The 19,486-nt window shown below is 56.1% G+C and overlaps 1 protein-coding gene across 1 annotated transcript in view; it reads left to right on the top strand.

Moving 5' to 3' along the window:
• TBC1D22A (TBC1 domain family member 22A) overlaps positions 1-19,486 on the top strand; it is a 65,574-nt gene that overhangs the window by 29,747 nt on the left and 16,341 nt on the right. Inside the window, 3 exon segments of the mRNA XM_049771762.1 lie at positions 6,370-6,479; positions 9,370-9,445; positions 19,183-19,310. Of these exon segments, the coding sequence (XP_049627719.1) occupies positions 6,370-6,479; positions 9,370-9,445; positions 19,183-19,310 (314 nt within the window).

Here is a 19,486-nt window from a genome sequence, read left to right as displayed (position 1 = left end):
ATTCATGGATTACACGTTTCCGAAGAATAATCAAGGGTGTGTGGTATTGCCCGGGGCCTCGAGTCTGGGGAATAAACAGCTTGTCTGGGGGGGCATCTTGGGGTTGGCGTGGACCCTCCCGGCTGCCTGAGCGGCCTTGGCACAGGGAGTGGGGGGGTGCCAGCCACTGGGCTGGGCCCGTTGGGGGGGGTGTGCTGATCTGTGACCAACTAGGCATCAGGAGGACCTTTGTCGTTCATGCAGTGGTCGGCTTGGAGGGCAGCGGCCGTGACCACAGCCTCGTTCTCAGCTGCTCAGTGTCTGCAGTGTGGCCCGGCCTGTGGGGGGCACAAGAGATTGGGACCGAGTGGCATCTTCCTGTTCTCAGAGTCCCTCCTGGTGCCCCTCAAAGACGCTCAGAAAGGACCACACTGCATTCGCCCCATCTTCAGTGTCTGGATGTTTTGTCTGGTGGGAACTCACCGGAGACCAAGCGCCGGGTCCCAGAGCATCTGTCCCCTCCCCCGCCCACTCTGAGGACTCGGCCCAGCCTCCACTCCGCCCGGGAGAGAAGGGGTTAACTCTTGTCGTTATTTTATTGAACCACAAAATGTTATTTATAACCCATGTCAGGAGCAATTAAACTGATTGATGATTAAGAAACTTTAATAGTTGAATAATAAGATGCTGTTCTTGACAGCTATTTTTTCTCATTTTGGAAGCATATTTTATGAGTCTAATAACAGCGTGAAGGATGAACGTGGAGCCTGTTGTATGTGATCGCAAGGCGGGGCCGGGAGCGTCTCGGCTCTTACCTGTGGGGGAGGCGGTTTCTGGAAGATCTGAGCCCTAGTTTCAACTTGGGAGTGGACACAGAATGGTCTGTTCACTTTTAAAAAAAAATTTTTTTTTTTTGGTTTTTGGCCCACACCTGGCGGTGCTCAGGGGTTCCTCCTGGCAGCCTTGAAAGACGATATGGGATGCCGGGTATCGAACCCAGGTCTGTCCTGCGTCGTCCGCTTGTAAGGCAAACACTTTACCACTGTGCTATCTTTCCACCCTGTCTTGTGCATTTTTAAGGATTAAAAACATGCTTAGATCTGTATTTCTTTGCATCCTTTTTATACAATTTTTTGTTTTGTTTTGTTTTTTTTTTTTTTTGGCCACACTTGAGGGTGCTCAGGGGTTCTTTCTGGCTCTGCACTCAGAAATCGCTCCTGGCAGGCTCGGGGACCATCTGGGATGTCGGGAATGGAACCCGGGTTCGTCCCACGTCAGCTGCGTGCAGGGCAAATGCCCTACCGCTGTGCTATCTCTCCAGCCCCTGGTCTGTTCACTTTTGACAAATCGATAACTCGTGGACCAGTATAAGCTGATAGACGTGATTAAAAATGTGTGGCGACTGGGTGGGATGACAGGGCAGTACAGTGTGGCTGTTTCCAGCCACACCTGTGGGGGGCGGTTCCCTGCTCTGTCCCCATCAGTGTCATGCTCAGGTGTAGACGTGGCTTTAAATGGAAACTGTAGGCGCTTGACGGCCCAGGCCCATGGCCTGAGAGCCACATTTTGCTCTGCCCCTTGCTGTGTCTGGTTTTTCGTGGCTCTGCTGGTGTCCATGTGGTTTTCCATGGTCCTCCCTGTGCTGTCCGCTTGTTGGAAGGAGCGAAAGCACTTGACCAAGAACCTAAGAACAGTCGCTCTTTTTTTTTTTTTTTTTTTTTTTTTTTAAAGTTTAGTGGTTACTCCTGGCTCTGTGCTCAGAAGTAGTCACTTCTGGAGGCTCGGGGACCTTATGGGATGCTGGGGATTAAACCCGGGTCCTTCCCGGTTGGCCACGTGCAAGGCGAACACCCCACGGCTGTGCTATCTCTTTGGCTCAAGACAGTGCTCTTCCCAAGAAACGAAGGTGTCAGCTGTGCTAGAATGCTTCTGGTTCTGTCTGTGGGTTTAGGGAGTGAGCCTGACGCTGGCTCCTGACCCCCTTCAGTTCACACTGGTGACCCCGGATGGGTGGGTCTCACAGCTTGGACTGTGACATCCCTGGAAACACCTTGGCAGGTGGGGCCAAGCACAGAGCCAGCACTGAGTTTGCGTCCAGTTTGCCAGAGCTGCGGCGGGGGGGGGGGGGGCGGGGGGGGCGGCGAGGGGAGGGTCTCCGTGCCTGCCGATTCCTGGAGCTGGGCCTTCCTCCTGGCCTGTGCCCAGCTCACGGTGGGTTCAGGGTGTGCGGGGCAACAGAAGGGGCTGGCTTCCTCTGAATGGTCGGTCAGACCATTCAGAGAGTCTGTTCCTCCCCATGGGGCCTGGTCGTGCCCATGACCTGGCACATGGCAACAGCCTGGCGGGGCCTATCCGTCTGATGGACAATGGCACTCGCCATATTTGCAGCCGAGGACTTCGGAGGGCCGTTTGCTTCTCCCCAGGTGCTCCCTCTGCCACCCGCTGGACCCGTAACCTGGTTCCTGCTGTCCGGCAACCCTGTCCACTTCCACTCAGCCTTTCGAAGGAGCCACTTCCAGGAGGGCTGGGCCCACTGCACACACATGTTCACACATGCAGATTGATGTGTATTCTCACGCACGAGAACACATGTTTATGTGGCTGGGACAGTCGAACTCGAACAGGATTCATACATGTATACACACTTGCACATATGCAAGACATGGATGCATGTGCACATTTGCTCACATGTACACAGATACATGCACAAACCTGTAGAATAACAGCCCTTGGATGGGGCTGGATGGTGACGGGATGGATGGAAGGAGGGTGAGGCCTTTCTTCAGTCCAGGCCATGCGTCTGCAACTCCCTTCAGCCGGCAGGTCTGAGGGTTCAGGGTGACGGTGAGGAAGACTCATATCAGTCAGGTTTCAGGAGACATCAGCTTTATTCAGTGGAAGAAGACTGAAGAAATAATCCTCAGCCTTCCTCAGACCCTTGCTTTATTTATTTATTTGTTTATTTGTTTGTTTATTTATTTATCTTTTTCAGGTTTTGTGTCACACCCGGCAGCGCTCAGGGGTTCCTCCTGGCTCTATGCTCAGGAATCGCTCTTGGCAGGCTCGGGGGACCACATGGGATGCCTGGGATTCGAACCACCGTCCTTCTGTGTCTAAGGCAAATGCCCTACCACTGTGCTATCTCTCCAGAGATAGACCCTTGCTTTTATTGACAAGAATCAGGTACCGGGGCTGGAGAGATAGCATGGAGGTAAGGCGTTTGCCTTGCATACAAAAGGACGGTGGTTCAAATCCCGGCATCCCATATCATCTCCCGAGCCTGCCAGGCGCGATTTCTGAGTGTAGAGCCAGGAGTAACCCCTGAGCACTGCTGGGTGTGACCCCCCTCCAACCCCCCCCAAAAAAAAACCAGAAAAAAAATCAGGTACTACCTTATAGGTAGAGCAGAATACCAAATAAGGAATAATCCAATATACTATCACCAGGTCACACCCTAGGGTGGGGCACAATCATTGATTAGGGTAGGATCAGTCACACAACAAAACCCACACACATTCGCTCATATACAAACCCAACACTCATACACTTGCTTTTTCACACACTCAGGCACACACATACATTGTCACTGCACACACACACTTGTGCATGCATCTACTCACATTCAAGTGCTCACGTCTTGTGAGGCACAGCACACGCGTGTACATACATCATTTACGCTCCTCTGCACACACACAGTGTGCAGTGAGCATTCTGGGGCTCACGGGTCTCATGCGTCCGTGTGGCCTTGGGTGGTGTCTCTGCCCACCCTCGCCTCCGCCTCCCGGCGTGGTCCTTCTGTCTCTCCATTGGGCTACACCAGTGATGCCTGGAAGGAGGGCGCATTCGGCTGATGGATTTAAGGGCCCATTTACCCTTTGGGAATTATTTCTGACTTAATTAGATGAGAGCAGATCAAATTAATGGATTGATTTATGATCAGTTTGTGTTGAGCTCATCGTGACTCAGAGAATGCGCCTGCTGTCCCCTTTGCAGGAGGGGCATCTCTCCAGGGCAGAGGCAGGGGTGCTGGCCGCGTGATGTGTGCGTGAAGTGGTTGCACCTCAGGGACCCTGAGGCACATTCTGTCTGAGCACTGCAGGGCCTGGTAGGGGTCAGTTTTGTGGATGCAGGCCAGGGCTGTGTGTCTGATCAAAGGGTATGGGTGTGGCATGTCTCTTGCAGCCATTCAGGGCAGCCCCTGTGTTGGGAACGGGGTCACCTGCTTCTCTGAGGTGCCTAACAGTTGACAGTGGGCACCATTAACAGCGTCGTATCTGTTGTGTTGGGGCACTGATTGAGCTGGCGATGGTGGAAGTGGCAAGGCAGCATCAGCTTCAGTTCAGGGTTGATTGGAAGGGACCATCTTAGCTGGGCAGTGGATCTAGCCTTCTAGAGCCTCTTGGCATAAGTCTTGCGTGTTCTGGTTCTGCTTGTTTATCCTGTGACTCTGTACCCAGCTACAAACTCTATTCATCTATCCTCCATCTGTCGTCCATCTGGTGATCCACCCACCCACTTGTCTGCCCACCCACACACCCATTCATCTACCCACCCACTCATCCATTCATCCACCCATCCACCCACCAACCCATCTATCCACCCAACCACCCATCTATCCAGCAACCAACCCATCTACCCATTCATCCACCCACTTACTCCCCTACTCACACATCTTCCTGCCCACTCACCCACTCACCCACTCACCCACCCACCCATCCATCCATCCATCCATCCATCCATCCATCCATCCATCCATCCATCCATCCATCCATCCATCCATCCATCCATCCATCCATCCATCCATCCATCCGCCCACCCATTCACACACCCCATTCATTCACTCATCAACCTACCACCTATCTATCCACCCAACCACCCATCCATCTAACAACCTGCCCACTCACCCATACATTCACCTACCTACCCAGTCATCCATCCATCTACCCATCCACTCACCCATCCACCTATTCACCCACCTACCCACCACCCATCCTCCTATCCTTCCATCCATCCAGTACTCATCCATCCATCCACCCACCCATCCATCCAACAACCAACATACTCACTCATACATTCACCACCTACCCACTCATCCATCCATCCATCCAGCACCCACCCATTCGTCCACCCACTCACCTACCTGCCCACCCATCCATCTGCCCACCTACCCATTCATTCATCCACCCACCCACCCACCGTCTATCTACCTACCCAACCAGGTATCCATCCACCCAGCCATCCACCCATTCATCCATCCATCCATCCACCCATCCATTTTTTCGTCAACATCTACCCATTGATTCATCCATCCATCAATACACCCACCCTCCCTCCCACCCATCCACCTACCCACTCACCCATTCGTCCATCAGCTGCTGCTGAGTTGAGTCTTGGTCCCCATAGAACTGTGCTGAGGGCTGGGGATGTGACAACGACATGAGAGAAGAGACCTCATTCAGTGTCTGCCCTGCCTCCCTGCCTTGCCCCTCTGCTCCAGCTGCACCCAACTTCCTTCCTCTGGGCTCGTGGCCTGCAGCAATGCTGTACCTCAGCCCCCTCATCCATGCTATGCTGCCAGTCCCAGTGCTTGTTCTGAACCCAAAGGCTCTAAAACTAACCCATCCCGGTGTTTAATAAGTCACCCCAATGAGACATCTGTGTGGCATTTCCAGCTTCGGCGTTGTTACTCATGAGGCCCTTTAACCCTGGCAGGGAATCATTCTCCCAAATTTCACTGTGGTGACCTTGCTTGGAGCTGGGGCAGAGACTGTTTTCCAGTTCATTTATTTATGTATTTATTTATTTAGCCACACCCAGTGGCACTCAGGGATTACGCCTGGCCGTGTGCTCAGAAATCACTCCTGGCAGGTTTGGGGACCAGATGGGATGCCAGGGATGAGACCCGTGTCCGTCCTGGATCAGCTGTTTGCAAGGCAAATGTCCTACTGCTGTGCTACCACTCTGGCCCCTGTGTCCCACACTCTGACTCAGGGGTCCTCAAACTTTTTAAACAGGGGGCCAGTTCACTGTCCCTCAGACCACTGGAGGGTCTGACTATAGTAAAAACAAAACTTATGAACGAATTCTTATGCACACTACATAGATCTTATTTTGCAATGAAGAAACAAAACAGATACAAATACAATATGTGGCCCGAGGGCCATAGTTTGAGGACCACTGCACCTCTGACTGGCCTCGGGCATCTCTTTTGAGAGCTGGGAAGCACCTGCCTGAGGGTCACTGTGGCTGGGGAGCTTGGAGCTTGAGGTCTCCATCCCAAGTAGCTGCTGCCAGACGCAAGGTTCCGGTTTGGGACGGGAGTGGGGTGCAGTGTGTGTGTCTCAGCCCATGCCTGTTGTGACCGCCTGTGTACTTCTTACTGGGCAGCAGAGGACGAGGACGTGGACACCGCTGACATCTCCCACTTGCCTGAGGAAGCTCTGCGCGGCGTGGAAGCCGACACCTACTGGTGCCTGGGCCGGCTACTGGACGGCATCCAAGTGAGTTCGGCACGCAGGGGAGGGCACACAGTGCGCAAATGTGTACAACAGGGATCGTGCCTGGGTCTTTCAGGTAGAGTGTGCAGAACATGGAGTCTACATATCATAGCGACTGTACCTCAGTTTCCAGTGTGTGTTATAGTAAGTGCATGTGTTATAGTTGGTATGTGTCATGGGTAGTATACATGCACGTGTGTTACACACATTGTCATGTAACATGAATGTACTTGGGCTACAGGTAGCAGGTGCGCATCCTAGGTAACATGTTCAGGCAATGCATGCGTGTTACAGGAAGTTATACACAGTACACACGTCTACGTGTTACAGCCAGTGTAAGTGTGCGGGTTATGGGTAGCATATGTTGTTACAGGTAATTATGTGTGGAAATAGAGTCAATATTTATGTTATACGGGTAGTTCTATCTGTTACAGTGTCTGCATGTTATAGGTCGTTATGTATGTTATAATGTCTGCCTATTACAACGTCTTCATGTCACAGATAGTAAATGTATTTTGCAGGTAGGCGTGTATGTTATGGTAGTTATGTGTATGTTATAGGTGGTATACATGCATGTCACAGGTAGTGCCTTCTGCATTTTAAGGCTGTGTACATGTGTTACAGGGACTGTTTTCATATTTATTTACTACTGTGATTGTGTTACAGGGAGCATGTATAAGTGTCCTAGGGAAGCAACATGTTGCAGTTGGTGCGCATGTGTGCCTGTTGAAAGCAGTTTATGTTGGGGGTGCCACATACATGTGCACGTTTCATCAGTGGCCCAGGCTGAGTTGCCATGCTTGCTTGAGTCTCCTTGGCCTCTTGGACCTCTTGAGGGACCAGGGTGAGCTGAGCTGAGAGAGGCCTCCAGTCGAATCCCCTGTCCCCCCCCCCCCCCAATCCCCTTCTCATCTCGGCACCTAGCCCCTTGGCAGGAGAATCGCCAGGACTACCAGGGAGGGGCCCCGTAGCTTCCTGGGCCCTGGGGGTGCCAGGCTCCAGGCACTGTTTTCCTCCAGGGCCCCAGCCCTGACCCCTCTGTCTTCCTTCCCCCACTGAGTCCTCCCTCGTTGGGCGTGCAGGGTCGAGGGTGACTGGCTGCCGGAACCCCCCACTCTGAAAACAGAGGTGGCTCCTTCGGAGAGTAAAGGCTCATCAGCCAGTGCTCCAGCAAGGAGCACTTGGTGCATCTCACAAGAAAGGGCTGTGAGGGGAAGCCCCTGCCCTCCCTGGGCGATTTGTGCAGGTGGCTGGCAGGGCGCATACGGGAGACATCCATGGAACTTCTCTGCCTGTACCTTTCCCCGGGCCAGTCCCCTGGCAGCACAGAGGCTGAGCTCATACTAGCGCCCCTCAGCGAGGCACCCAGTGGGCAGATCGGGTCCCCACCACCACAAGTCCCAGGGCGGGGAGAGGGCAGAGAGGCCCCATGTGCTGCTGTTGGGGGGAGGGGGGCAGCATCACACCTCCAGCCCAGTCATTCTTGCCAACACTCCCAGAATCCCCCCTGTGAGTGCCCTGGGGGGGGGCCCTGTTGTTCCTGCATGAGGGGTAGGGAGTTCCCAGCCCCCCAGATAGAGGGGCCTTGCCGGGCACTGGGCAAAGAGATTCCTGACTAATGAGTCATTGAGCGGCAGACAATTCAGAAATGAAAATGAAAAAACAGCCAATTTACGGGCGCAGGAACAGATCCATCCCGCTCCGGGTGGGGAGGCACTGCTTGCTCCTTTTAATCACCGCCGAGGCTGCCTGCAGCAGCCCCGGCTTCGGGCCAGAGCCCCGCGGTGCCCCCTTCCTGCGGGGGACCAGGACCCTCCATGTGGTTGGGCGGCTTTGCCTGGGCGGGATTCCGGTGATGATGGGGGGTGGGCGCCCTGCTGGGTCCCCTCTATGATTGGGGGTGATTCTGTCCTGTTCTGGACTGGACTGGTGGGGACCTGCTGCCTGTCCAGGGCCTCCAGAAGCTTCATCACATGGTTCTGTCTCCCCCTCCTCCCCACTCCCTTCCTCCTCCCCTCTCCTCCCCATCTCCTTCTCTTCCCTCTTTCTCTCCCTCCTTCCTCTTTTCCCTATCTCCATCCTCTTCCTCCTCCACCTCCCTACTTCTCCCATCTTCCTCCTCTTCCTCCATCCTCCTCCTTCCCACCCCTCCTCTCCCTCCTCGTCCCCTCGCCTGTCACCCTCCTCCCCCACGCTGCTTTCCCTCCTCAGTTAGGTGGGTGCCTCCGGCTTTGTGTTTAGAATAGCTGCTTTGTTTGGCGTCTTTTCTGACAGCTGAATGCCTTTGAAGGTGCTTGTCCGCACAGGTGTCTACGTGTGTACATGCGCACACACGTACACATATGTGTTCGTGTGATTCTTTGTACACATGTCCGTGTGCATGCGTGCGCGTGTCTTTTGCTCTCACACTCCCAGCCTAGACTGTCTCAGACCTTTTGAGTTGCTACAGCTTTTCCTGGGGTCGGGCTGGACCGCCTCCAGCTAGGCTCAGGTGTGGTCCCGAGTCCTCCCCCTCCTCTCTCCTCATCCCTTCTCAGGAGCACCTTCTGAGGGAGGATGTGAGGGATCCTGCTGAGCCCCCCCAGACCTCGGCTCTCGGCACACCCTCCACTTTTCCTTGAGTGCCTGCCCCACACCTGGGACCCCGCGGGCGTGTTTCCTTCCTCCTGGGATGGCTGTGACTGCATCAGCTCTGAGCTGTGAGCTGCTTAGGAATCACGAGTACACACGTGTGTGTGTGTGTGTGTGTGTGTGCGCACGCGCACACACACACTTGTGCATGTAGCCCCGTCTCCCGTTACCCGTTAGTGGGCTGAGCCTGCCGTCCCTTCCCCTCTCCCCTCACCCCGAGTCTGTGGGCCCGCTGACCCACCCCACTTGCCGCCTTTTCCAGGACAACTACACCTTCGCGCAGCCCGGGATCCAGACCAAGGTGCAGATGCTGGAGGAGCTGGTGAGCCGCATCGACGGTGAGTCTGGTGGGGCTGGGTGGGTGCTGGGGGGCGGCCAGCTGCTGTCCTGCTGCCCCTCGGCCTGGCCTTGCTGCTCCCTCATGCCCTCGGGGTCTTCTGGCCATTTGGGGGCAGGAGAGAGTTCAGGCCCTGTGTGTGTGTGTGTGCATGCGTGCCTGTGTTTGTGTGTGTGACAAAAGGAGGCTTGTGGGGGTCTGCAGTAGACCCCTCCCCACCCTGTCTTCCCAGGCCTGCGGGGGGGGGGGGGACATATGTGAGCGCCTGCCCCTTAGCCTGGCAGGGCGTCTTGTCCCATTTGCCAGTGGTCCGTGGTGAGACCCGACACCCAGCGCTGCCATGATTCTCCGTGAATCAGTCGTCAAGGCCCCCAGCATCTGCAGCCCTGAAGGGCCTAGTCCTGAGTCTGTGGGGTTCTCTGGGGCCTTTGTCCCGCTTCCCAGGGCCCATGTTATGCCCAGTGGTCTCTGTGTTTCCAGAATGTGTGAGCATGTATCTGAGTGTGAGCGTGTATGTATGAGTGCGCTTGTGTGTTTGCACGTGTGTATCTGCATATGTGTGTGCGTTATGCATATGAGCATATGATTGCATTTGCGAGTGTTTTTGAGTGCATGTGTATGTTATGAATATGTGATGGCACACGTGAGTGTATATATACATGTATATACATATATATATACATGTATATATATACATATATATACATGGATGTGTGACTGCATGGATGCGAGTATACACCCAATTACCTGCGTGTGCCTATGTGTGTCATGTGGTCATATGCACCCATGTCTTCACATGTGTCCACATGCCCACACGTGTGTCCTGTCCTCAGTGGCTTTGGTATAGTCGCCCCCCCAGCAGACCACTCTCGACTCCAGTCTGTGCCCATCTGCCTGCACCTGGGTCCCTGTAGGGATCGGTGCCTGTCCCGACTCCCACGTTTCTGGGTCTCCGTGCGGCCAGAGGCGATCCCTGGGCAGCCTCTCTACAGCCATGTGCCCAGCTGGACATGGTCCACCCCAGCTGCTTTGCTTAGGACCCCCGGGCAGGGCTGGCTGGGCATCACTGACCTGTGGGACAGTCCAGGCTCGGCACTGACTGGCCACACCCTATCCACATCTCCCCTGACAGCTGGGGTTCGGCCCCTGTGCAGGGAGACGGGTGGTGGTGGGGCATGGGTGGAGGCTGGGGGTGTGGCTGGGGGCGGGAGTTCGCTCCTCCACCATTTCAGTCTCACGCCAGACACGAAAGAACCTTCCAGAAGCCCCACGGGGACGGTCTCGTGGTTCTGCGGCCTTCGGAGCTGCCGGGCACTTTCCCGTCCCTGTTTTTTTAATTTGGGTTAAATGTGATTTTAATGAAATTTTCCTGAGAGCTGTCTCGACGCCATTGTAAGGTTAAAATTGACTTATTCTTTCAAAATAGAATCCAGTTACAGCTGGCAAACTAGATTCGGCTTTATTACCGCCGAGCGGAAATAGTTTATTACCGCGTGAGGTGCGCACGGGGGAGCGGAGCATAAATCAGTCGTGCTCCGGCCGGCCTGGGGCAGTGCTCCCACTCTGGGGTCCGCTCCCTGAATGACGGATGGATGGACGGACGGATCGATGGATCGATGGACAGGAATGGGTTGGCACGGGGTGGGGACTCTGTCCCTCCGCCCGCCCCAAGGCTGCAAAGTCACGGCAGCAACAGTTAATTGAAGTATTAAGTGGGCGCTGGGCTCCCCTGACCTTCCAGAAACGTCCGCGGGCTGTCACTGCCACTCAGTCACTGGGCTGACATATGGCAGGATAAGCGCGGTGTCCCTCCGCGGGGATGGGCTGGGGCAGGACTGTGAGGACCGACGGGCTGGGGAACAGGCAGGAGGGCAAGCTGGGGGTCACTGGCCCTGCCCCCAGCCCTACGCCCCCATACAAGGCCCACTTGCTGAGGGTCCCAGGCACCCTATCCTAGGTTCCTCCTCCTCAAGAGACTCCCCAGCCCCGAACATCTTCTCTCACTTGGCGTGGGAGTCCGGGCGGAGAGCACAGCGTTCCCACACTCTGCACCCACACGGGTTTCCCCTGCCTCACACCCCTGCACCCGGGGCCTGCGGCAGACGGGGTCACCCTCCTCTGCTGCCACCCCATCTACGGTCCCAACATTGGGTGAGGTGGGTTTGGGGGTGAATCGGGTTGGGGTAGACTTGGGTGAACCCAGGATTGGGGTGGGTTTAAGGGTGCTGTGGGAGTTTCCTATAGGGAACGTGGCTACTGTGCCCCCAGAGAACCACCCTCTGGGTTCTCTGCACCCCCTCCAGCATGTGCTTAGTGATGGGGAGGAGGAAGAGTCTTGGGCCGGCACCCCGGGGACCCAAGAACCCAGACACAGACATGGGTAATTTATCCCCTGGAAATGCCCCATCAGCCGAAGCCCATGCATCCCCAGCTTTTCACGGAGGGTCCAGCTGGCACAGAATGCTTCTAGGCCGCCAAGATTAGGAGCAGCAACCGGCTGGGATGTGGGATGTGGGCCCCAGGGCGAAGGGCTTTCACCTGGTCGGGAGGAAGCAGCGGTGCCCGTGCGTGAAGGCAGAGTCAGGGCTGTCCCACGGCCAGGCCTGTGGGTCTGGAGACTGGGAGCGGAAGAGGAAGACAGCCCCAGCCTCTTCATTAATGTCAGTCAAGTGGATTCGGAGCAGAATATTATCAAGGCTGAAGAAACCTTTGCAGGCGGTAGACGGAGGATCAATTCGTCAAACCGGTCACCGTCATCTGCAGCAAGCCAATCAGCCATAGCCAGGAGCCAGTTCCAACACGCCACGTGCGGTCCACGGGGCAATCAGAAAGTGGCCGAGGACCCGCCCGTCATAGCCGGCGTGGACCCCCCTCCCTTCTCCGCGAGAGGCCCAGGAGACAGAAAATCAGTAAGGCCCAAGGATGCCGACAGCCCTGCACCAAGCGGGGCTTCATCGACTGGTGGACTCGGGGAAACTCCAGGAAGAGATGAGACGCTGCTTCTCATCACGCTGACAAGCGCTGTCTTCCGTGCCCAAGACCTGGTGCTTCTCCAAGAAGGTGTCTGCGACCATCCCCACGTTCCCCGTGTAACTGGGGCTGCAGAATAGGTCAGGAGGGTAGTCTGGAAATAGTCTCAGCCGGATGCAGGAGCTGGAGAGATAGCACAGCAGTAGGGCATTTGCCTTGCACATGACCGACCTGGGACAGACCCGGGTTCGATCTCCGGCATCCCATACAGTCCCCCGAGCCAACCAGGAGTGATTTCTGAGCGCAGAGCCAGGAGGAACCCCTAAGAGCCGCCGCAAACCAAAACACCGCAAATAAAGTGGTCCTTGAAGGGAAATTCCTGAGTGAAGGCCTAGACAACTGAGGACCTTCTTCCATAGGAAATTAGACAAAAACCCATAATTGGGTAATCTGTAATACGTGACATCACAAATCCCCATATGGTCTCGAATGGATTGTCTGAGACAGTCTCCCGACTCTCCAGCCACTCCAGTGAGTGGGGAGGAAGAGGAGGCAGGCAAGTTTCTGGATCAACAAGAGGCGGGTGGTTCACTCGAGAGGAAATGGACCGCTGGGGGCTGTTAGAGCCGTGACCGCAGAGTGCGCCTGCGATCTCAGTGTTCCCCTACAGGGGTCTCGTCAGGAGTGATGCCTCCAGTGAACTGCACCGGCCCTGCATGGGGTGGGCGGCCATCTCACCCCTACCAGCTCATCCCTAGGGTCCAACATTTCCTGAGGCCATACCCCAAGACACGCTGGGAAGGTCCCCCTCACTGGACTGCATGCTTTGTTTTTTTCTCTTACTTTTTTTTTTTGGCTTTTTATGGGGGCCACACTCTGCGGCGCTCAGGGGTTCCTCCCAGCTCTGTGCTCAGAAATTGCTCCTGGCAGACTCGGGGACTGTATGGGATCCTGGGGATCGAACTAGGTGTGTCGGGGTTGGCCGCAAGTCAAATGTCCTACTGCTATGCTCTCTCTCCAGCCCCCTTTTCTCTTATTTTTGGCTTGAGTCACGCCCAGCAGTGCTCAGGGGTTACTTTTGGTTCGGTGCTCAGGGATCACTCCTGGCGGGCTCTGGGGGACCCTGTGGGATGTGGGGGTCGGGGGTTGGAGCCCAGATTGGCTGCATACAAGGCAAATGCCCTCCCCGATGCACAATCGCTCCAGAGGGCCCCTGGATTGTGAGTTCTGTGGGTGTGGATACTTTGTACTGGGCCTGCGCTGAAGGGCCCCAGTCCTAGGTAGGGGCTTCAGAAGGTACTCATGGCTTGTTCCAGGACAAAACAGTGAGTCTTGCTGTTAAAAATCAATGTGATTCAGGGCAGGGTGGGTGGAGAGTGAGAGAGTAAGAGAGCAAGAGAAAGAGTTTCACAGGCAGCCAATTGATTTAACCCCCCGCATGGCACTACCCCACGCACAGAGCCCTGGAGTCACTGGAAGTCTCTGCTGGGTGTGCCCCCACCCCCATTAAAGAAATCAATGTCATTCAGTCCATTAAGAGAGGAAAATTGCCCAGCAAGGCCAGGAAATGCTCCTTGGAAATTGACCCACAATCCCATGTGTGGGAAGTGGAGTTCTGGATAGTAGTGGGCAAGGTGCATCGTACGGAAAGAAGTATCTGGAAGCTTCTGGAAGCAGCTGCACAGAGCCAAGCCTGTGAGCTGGAGTGTGTCACTGCATGGCCCCTGAGTCTCCTGTTGGGGTTCAGGCCTGCCCTTGGAATGTGGCCACGGACTTGGGCCAAGCTGCTTACCTGGCTCAGGTATGGGGAAGGCCCCTTTGTGAGGCTGCGTAACAGGGGACAAAGATCAAGCAGGGAGTGTCCTCGTGTCCTCAGGTCTTTGTCATGGTGCAGGCCACTTGCTGGACAGTGACTAAGATAGACACAGCAGTCTCCCAGTGCCATTGGGGAGGCCTCAACTTGGCATGGCTGGGAGCTCATCTGTCCCTGCCGTTCTGTCCCATACCTGTGTGCACCATGACGGTGATCGGGCGATGAGGCCGAGAGGGGCAGGCGCAGTGTTAATCCGCAGATGGCATTTTGTTGGCGCGTCTGATGGGGAGTGTGAAACAGCTGTCATCGGACACGCGAGAGCCAGGCACAGAAATAAATGTCATTTCTGCATGTCAGCACTGGGCACTGGGAAATGGACTTGGACAAGATACAGTCTTCAAGAGCAGCATAGGTGCGAAATATTTAGGGAAGATATCCCCCAAAGGGGGGTGAAATGATAGAACAGCATGGAGGGCATTTGCCTTGCACGTGGCCGACACGAGTTCTATCCCCAGCATCTTGTAGGGTCCCGAACCTGATAGGATTGATTTCTGAGCACAAAGCCAGGAGGAACCCGAGTGCCACTAGGTGTGGGCCCTCCAAATACATATTATCAAGGGTACATGTTCTAGACTGGTGAGTGGAAACGGCAAGTTTTTGCTGAAGTTGAGGATGATCTGAATTTGATCCCTGGCAAGACATATGGTCCTCAGGAGCACCTCCAGGAGTGACCCCATGCACACCACTAGGCCTGGCCCCAAACCCAGAAGGTTCAAGGCTGGCGGATGTGACAGTCCCCAGATCTGCGCATTCAGCCCCGTCCCAGCCAGGATGCTGCGTGCTGCTACTTGATCGGGGGTAGACTTGGAGAAATCTAAATTCATGGAAATATCAGTGACCTAGAATAGCACAGAAGAGATAGGGAGAGACCGGGAGAGGAGAGAGCGAGGGGAGAGTGAGTGCACGAACAAAGCTTAAGGCCCCTGCCTCCGGTGACCTTGCTTGGCTCCCCGGCAACCGGGCAGGGTTCCCCTGAGCAAGGCCAGGGTGGCTCAGGGCATCCAGCACAGCAGAGCGTGGCCTTTCTTTGAGCTGTGGAGAGTCACCGAGAGACACCCGGGCTCCCTGAGCACCACTTTGGGGGCTAAAAAAGCAGGACACGCTGAATCACATGGAGGCCTGACCCAGCCTTATTCCAGGATACACAGCAGCTGCAGTCAACTCGGTGTGTTACTGGCCCCAGAGGACTCAGGAGCAGAAGCTCACAGTGACAGACTCCTGGTTTGCCCAAAGCACAGAGAGATTCAGTAGCAGCAGAGCATCTCACACATAGACACAGCACACGTGCATTTACCATGTGCACACACGTATACACATGTGAACAATGCCCACTCAAATGCACATATTCACACACATCTGTATGATTCAGGGTCTCAGAATGAGTTCAAGGAACTGCTGATGAATCAGACGTGAGCAGACTTCAGGCCTCCCGTCCTCCGGCGTCCCGGTGTCACGGATAATTTCATGAAACAACAAGCCAGGATGGGGAGAGATGTTTGCGGATTCCTTCTCCTCAATGGATGCCTGGAGAGCGCTCAGGCCTTGCTCGGACAGTAATTAAACGAGCGCAAGGTGCGAACAGATGCTTTCCTGCAAAGCGCCTGGGTGGCCCTGGGTTCACAAGGACAAAGTGCTCTGCTCTGTTATCCTCAATCCTGGGAGAGCCAGCCAGACCGTCCCAGTGCTGCCTGTGTGTCCCAGTTCGAGTCTCCTGCCGTATGTACAAACCGAACTGACCTGCTGCCTCGGCGAAGGGCCTGAGTTGTTCAAACCTAGCATCATTTATTTTAGGGCTCAGCCACTCCTCAGGTTCCTCAGAGAGACGAGAAGCCTCTTGTGGACAGCAGTGGCCGTGGGGGCCGCCTGGGTCTCCCCAGCATGCATGGGCGGTGAAGACCTCCGAGAACCAGGCACAAGCAAGGCACGGAGGACAGGAGCTCGGGGACCCAGTGAAGATATGCTCGGGTACTTTGTATGGGAAAGGATGGCCCTGCGGCCCTACGTGGACCTGGGGAAGAGGCTGCGAGGATTCTGGAGTCTCTGTGCTCACTAAGACCCTAGGGGCGGGGTCATTTTAGGCCCTTATCTATCCCTCCCTCCTTGCAGAGGTTTGCAGAAGAGTTGGGTGCATGGAGATGGGTTACCCCAGGCCCAGCCCCTGACCTCCCCTACTGGGTCTCTCATCACGGCCCACTGGCTTACGGCTGTTTGTCCGTGTTAGTAAAAGTGAGGCTCACTGCTGCTGCTCCATGAACAGGTGGCCAAGCTTCTGCCTACATCCAAGCCGTGAGAGACCTAGGTTTCTGTCTGAGTCCCTGGTCGTGGCTGTCACCCACCCAGTCATGCTGTCTCCAGAGGTGTGATTGCTTTCCACATGCCTGCTTGGGGCAGGGCAGGAGGATCGGGTGGGTGGTGGCCAGGGTCCCACATCCCTGTGTTCTGCATCTGAGCTTTGACTGCCTTCGAAGGCTAGATGTTGCTGCCGCCTTCTGTAGTCCTGGGGGTGGGCTGTGTGTGTGTGGGCTCTGCCTCTTTGGCCACACCCTCCTGCACCATTACATCTCTCCAGGTGTGTCCCCACTGGTGTGCTCCTGGGCCCAACACTCCCTTGCAGCTTGTCCCGAAGGCTGGTGTGGGTGGGTGCTGGCAGGTCCAGGATCAGGAACCTGTTTCTCCCCCCATCAGGGTCCTACCCCCAGATCCTCTGTGCTTCCCAGCTGGGAAGCCCTTTGGGGTGCAACATCTCCCTGGCTTCCCTAAATGGGGAGTAGGAACCTTGGGCGGGTACTGCCATCTGCCCACCCCAGGCCTCTGTCCCTGGAAGCATCCCTGGATCCTCCATGATGGCCTTCAGCGCCTGCCTGACCTGTGCCCCCTCCGGCTGCACCGCTCACCCCTGTCCTGGCCCCGCCCATGGGCAACCTCCGCTGTGCCCCTCCAGCCACTCCCCCCTCACCCCGCACCTGCTTTTCTTCCGTGTCTGTGCTAGCAGACGGGGAGCCAGGCCGGCGGGAAGGTTTTCCTTGTCAGGTACCTAAGTGTGAACGATCACGTTCACTCTCTGCGCAAATAAATCCTAAGTGGTGTCTGGCCCTGCATAAACAGGGTGTGTGTTGATGCCAAGCCCACGAGACGAGGTTTTCTCCTTTTTAGCATAAATCCCGAGACACAATGTGTTTGCATACGCTTATTTTTATTTTTCATCAAGAAGACGAGATGCTTCTCAGCATCCGTCGCCCGCCGGCCTCACCGTGGAAAGCGCTCGGAGAGGAGGGGGTGCCCGGCCGGCCGACCGAGGGGTCACGGCTGCCCTCGCCCCTGCCCGCACCCCGGCCTGCCACGCCGCGCCTTGTAAAAACCCTTTCAGCCTGAAAGATGACAATAATTACATCTGCCCGCTCATTCATTCTCCGTGCACTCTTATTTCCAGTGAAATGGAAATTTCAGAATCAGAAATATTGCTAACCAAATTACCTTTATCAGTGAGGGAGCATCTGCTCACAATTACTTATAAAATAGGAAAAATGGATCTTTTCAGCATATACATTTGCCGCTCTGATGTATATAAATTGGAAGTAATGCCCGGAGTTTAGTAATCCATTTCTCAAGCCTTGCAGAGAACCGAGGCCACCTGGCGGGTGGGTGCTGCCCGTGCCGGGTGGGGACGGCGAAGTGCGGGTGGGTGGGTGGGAATGGGGATGGGGTGTCGCTGCCCCCCTGCACCTCTGCCTTCCAGAGAAGCCCAAACCCTGCACGCCTGCCCCGCCCACGGGTGGTCCAGGCCCCACCCACAGGCATAACTGATCCCACCCCTATGTGATGCCCACCCGCAGGTGCATCAGGCCCCACCCCTGCATGCCTGGCCATGCCCATTCGTTGCTGCCACGCCCACAGGCACACATGGCCCCAGCCCATACTTTCATCAGGAGCCGCCCCTACCCCTTCTCGTTCACTCCGACCACGGTGCCCTTGACTCCGCCTCTTTCATGCCCACCCCACCCACAGGTGTGCTCTGTCCTGCTCTGCACTGCATCCTGGCTGTGGGGACTCCTGATGGTATTGGTATATCAGGGACCTACAGGGGACCACATCACTCCTCTCTTGTCCCCAAGTTGGGGGTTCCCCCCACCCAGGCTCAGAACTCAGGGCTGCGTGAGTGGGAGTAGCTGTCCCTTGTCTTCGAATCCAGGCTCTGGGCCCCCATGATGGCAGCTGTGCTGGGTGGGGTGTACTGTGTCCTGAAGCAGCTCCGGCGGTACCTGTCCTGGCTGCCCCCCATCGCCCTGCTCTGCCTGTATGGAGCCGCCATCCTTGGTGAGGAGCAGGACAAAGGCAGGGGTACTGGCGGTCACCTCTGGAGGCGTTGCCCGGTGTCCCCGTCTCTGCAAATGAGCAACACTGCTAGCCACGGAGACAGGGGTCGGCTCTTGGTCTGGTCTGATGGCGCCAGTGGTGGAAGGTTCCAGAAATGCCCGTTTGATTTTCTGGCAGCTTTGCTGCCCTGTGCTGCCAGTCAGAGGGGTACCAGACCTGGGTCCCCCCCACACGTGGGCTCCCAAGGGAAGGAGACAGAAGTTCACTCTGCAGGGTAGGGGAAGGGCTGGGGGCGTGTCTGTCTGCCCTGAGGAGTGGCAGCTGTCCTGTGCTGTGTCCCCAGGCCCAATGTGTCCTGCTACTGCTGCTGCTCTACCTGTGCCCACCGCCCCGTCCTCTACACGCCAGCCTGAGCCTGGCTCTGGGCCTCTGCTTGGTGCCCCACAGTCTGTCCAGCCGGTTCCCGTGGGGGCCAGAGTTGGGTGCGACAGGGTGTCAAGGTGCCTGCCCACTCTCGCCCAGGGCGGTGCCCTCCCACCATCCCGTGCTTCTGCCTGATGGTCGTGTGTTCCCCCCCGCAGAGCCCCTGCACCACCACCTGGACCAGCATGAGGTGCGGTACCTGCAGTTTGCCTTCCGATGGATGAACAACCTGCTCATGCGGGAGCTGCCCCTGCGTTGTACCGTGCGGCTCTGGGACACCTACCAGGTGAGGCCCTGCCTGCACCACCCTGTCCCCCTTCCCCAGGAGGTTCCCTCTTGGTACGGTGCCAAGGCAGGCCCCTCCATACCTTCCATCCTGCCACACGACCACAGTGCAGGCGCCTTAGCACAGCCGTTCGAGGCTCCGCAGAAGTTCTGGGAGTTCCAGAAGCATCTGCTGAG

This window comes from Suncus etruscus, chromosome 4 (genome assembly GCF_024139225.1).
Source record: "Suncus etruscus isolate mSunEtr1 chromosome 4, mSunEtr1.pri.cur, whole genome shotgun sequence".
Taxonomy (NCBI): Eukaryota; Metazoa; Chordata; class Mammalia; order Eulipotyphla; family Soricidae; genus Suncus; species Suncus etruscus.
The sequence above is the reverse complement of the archived record's forward strand: the minus strand, read 5'-3'. Positions and strand labels throughout refer to the sequence as shown.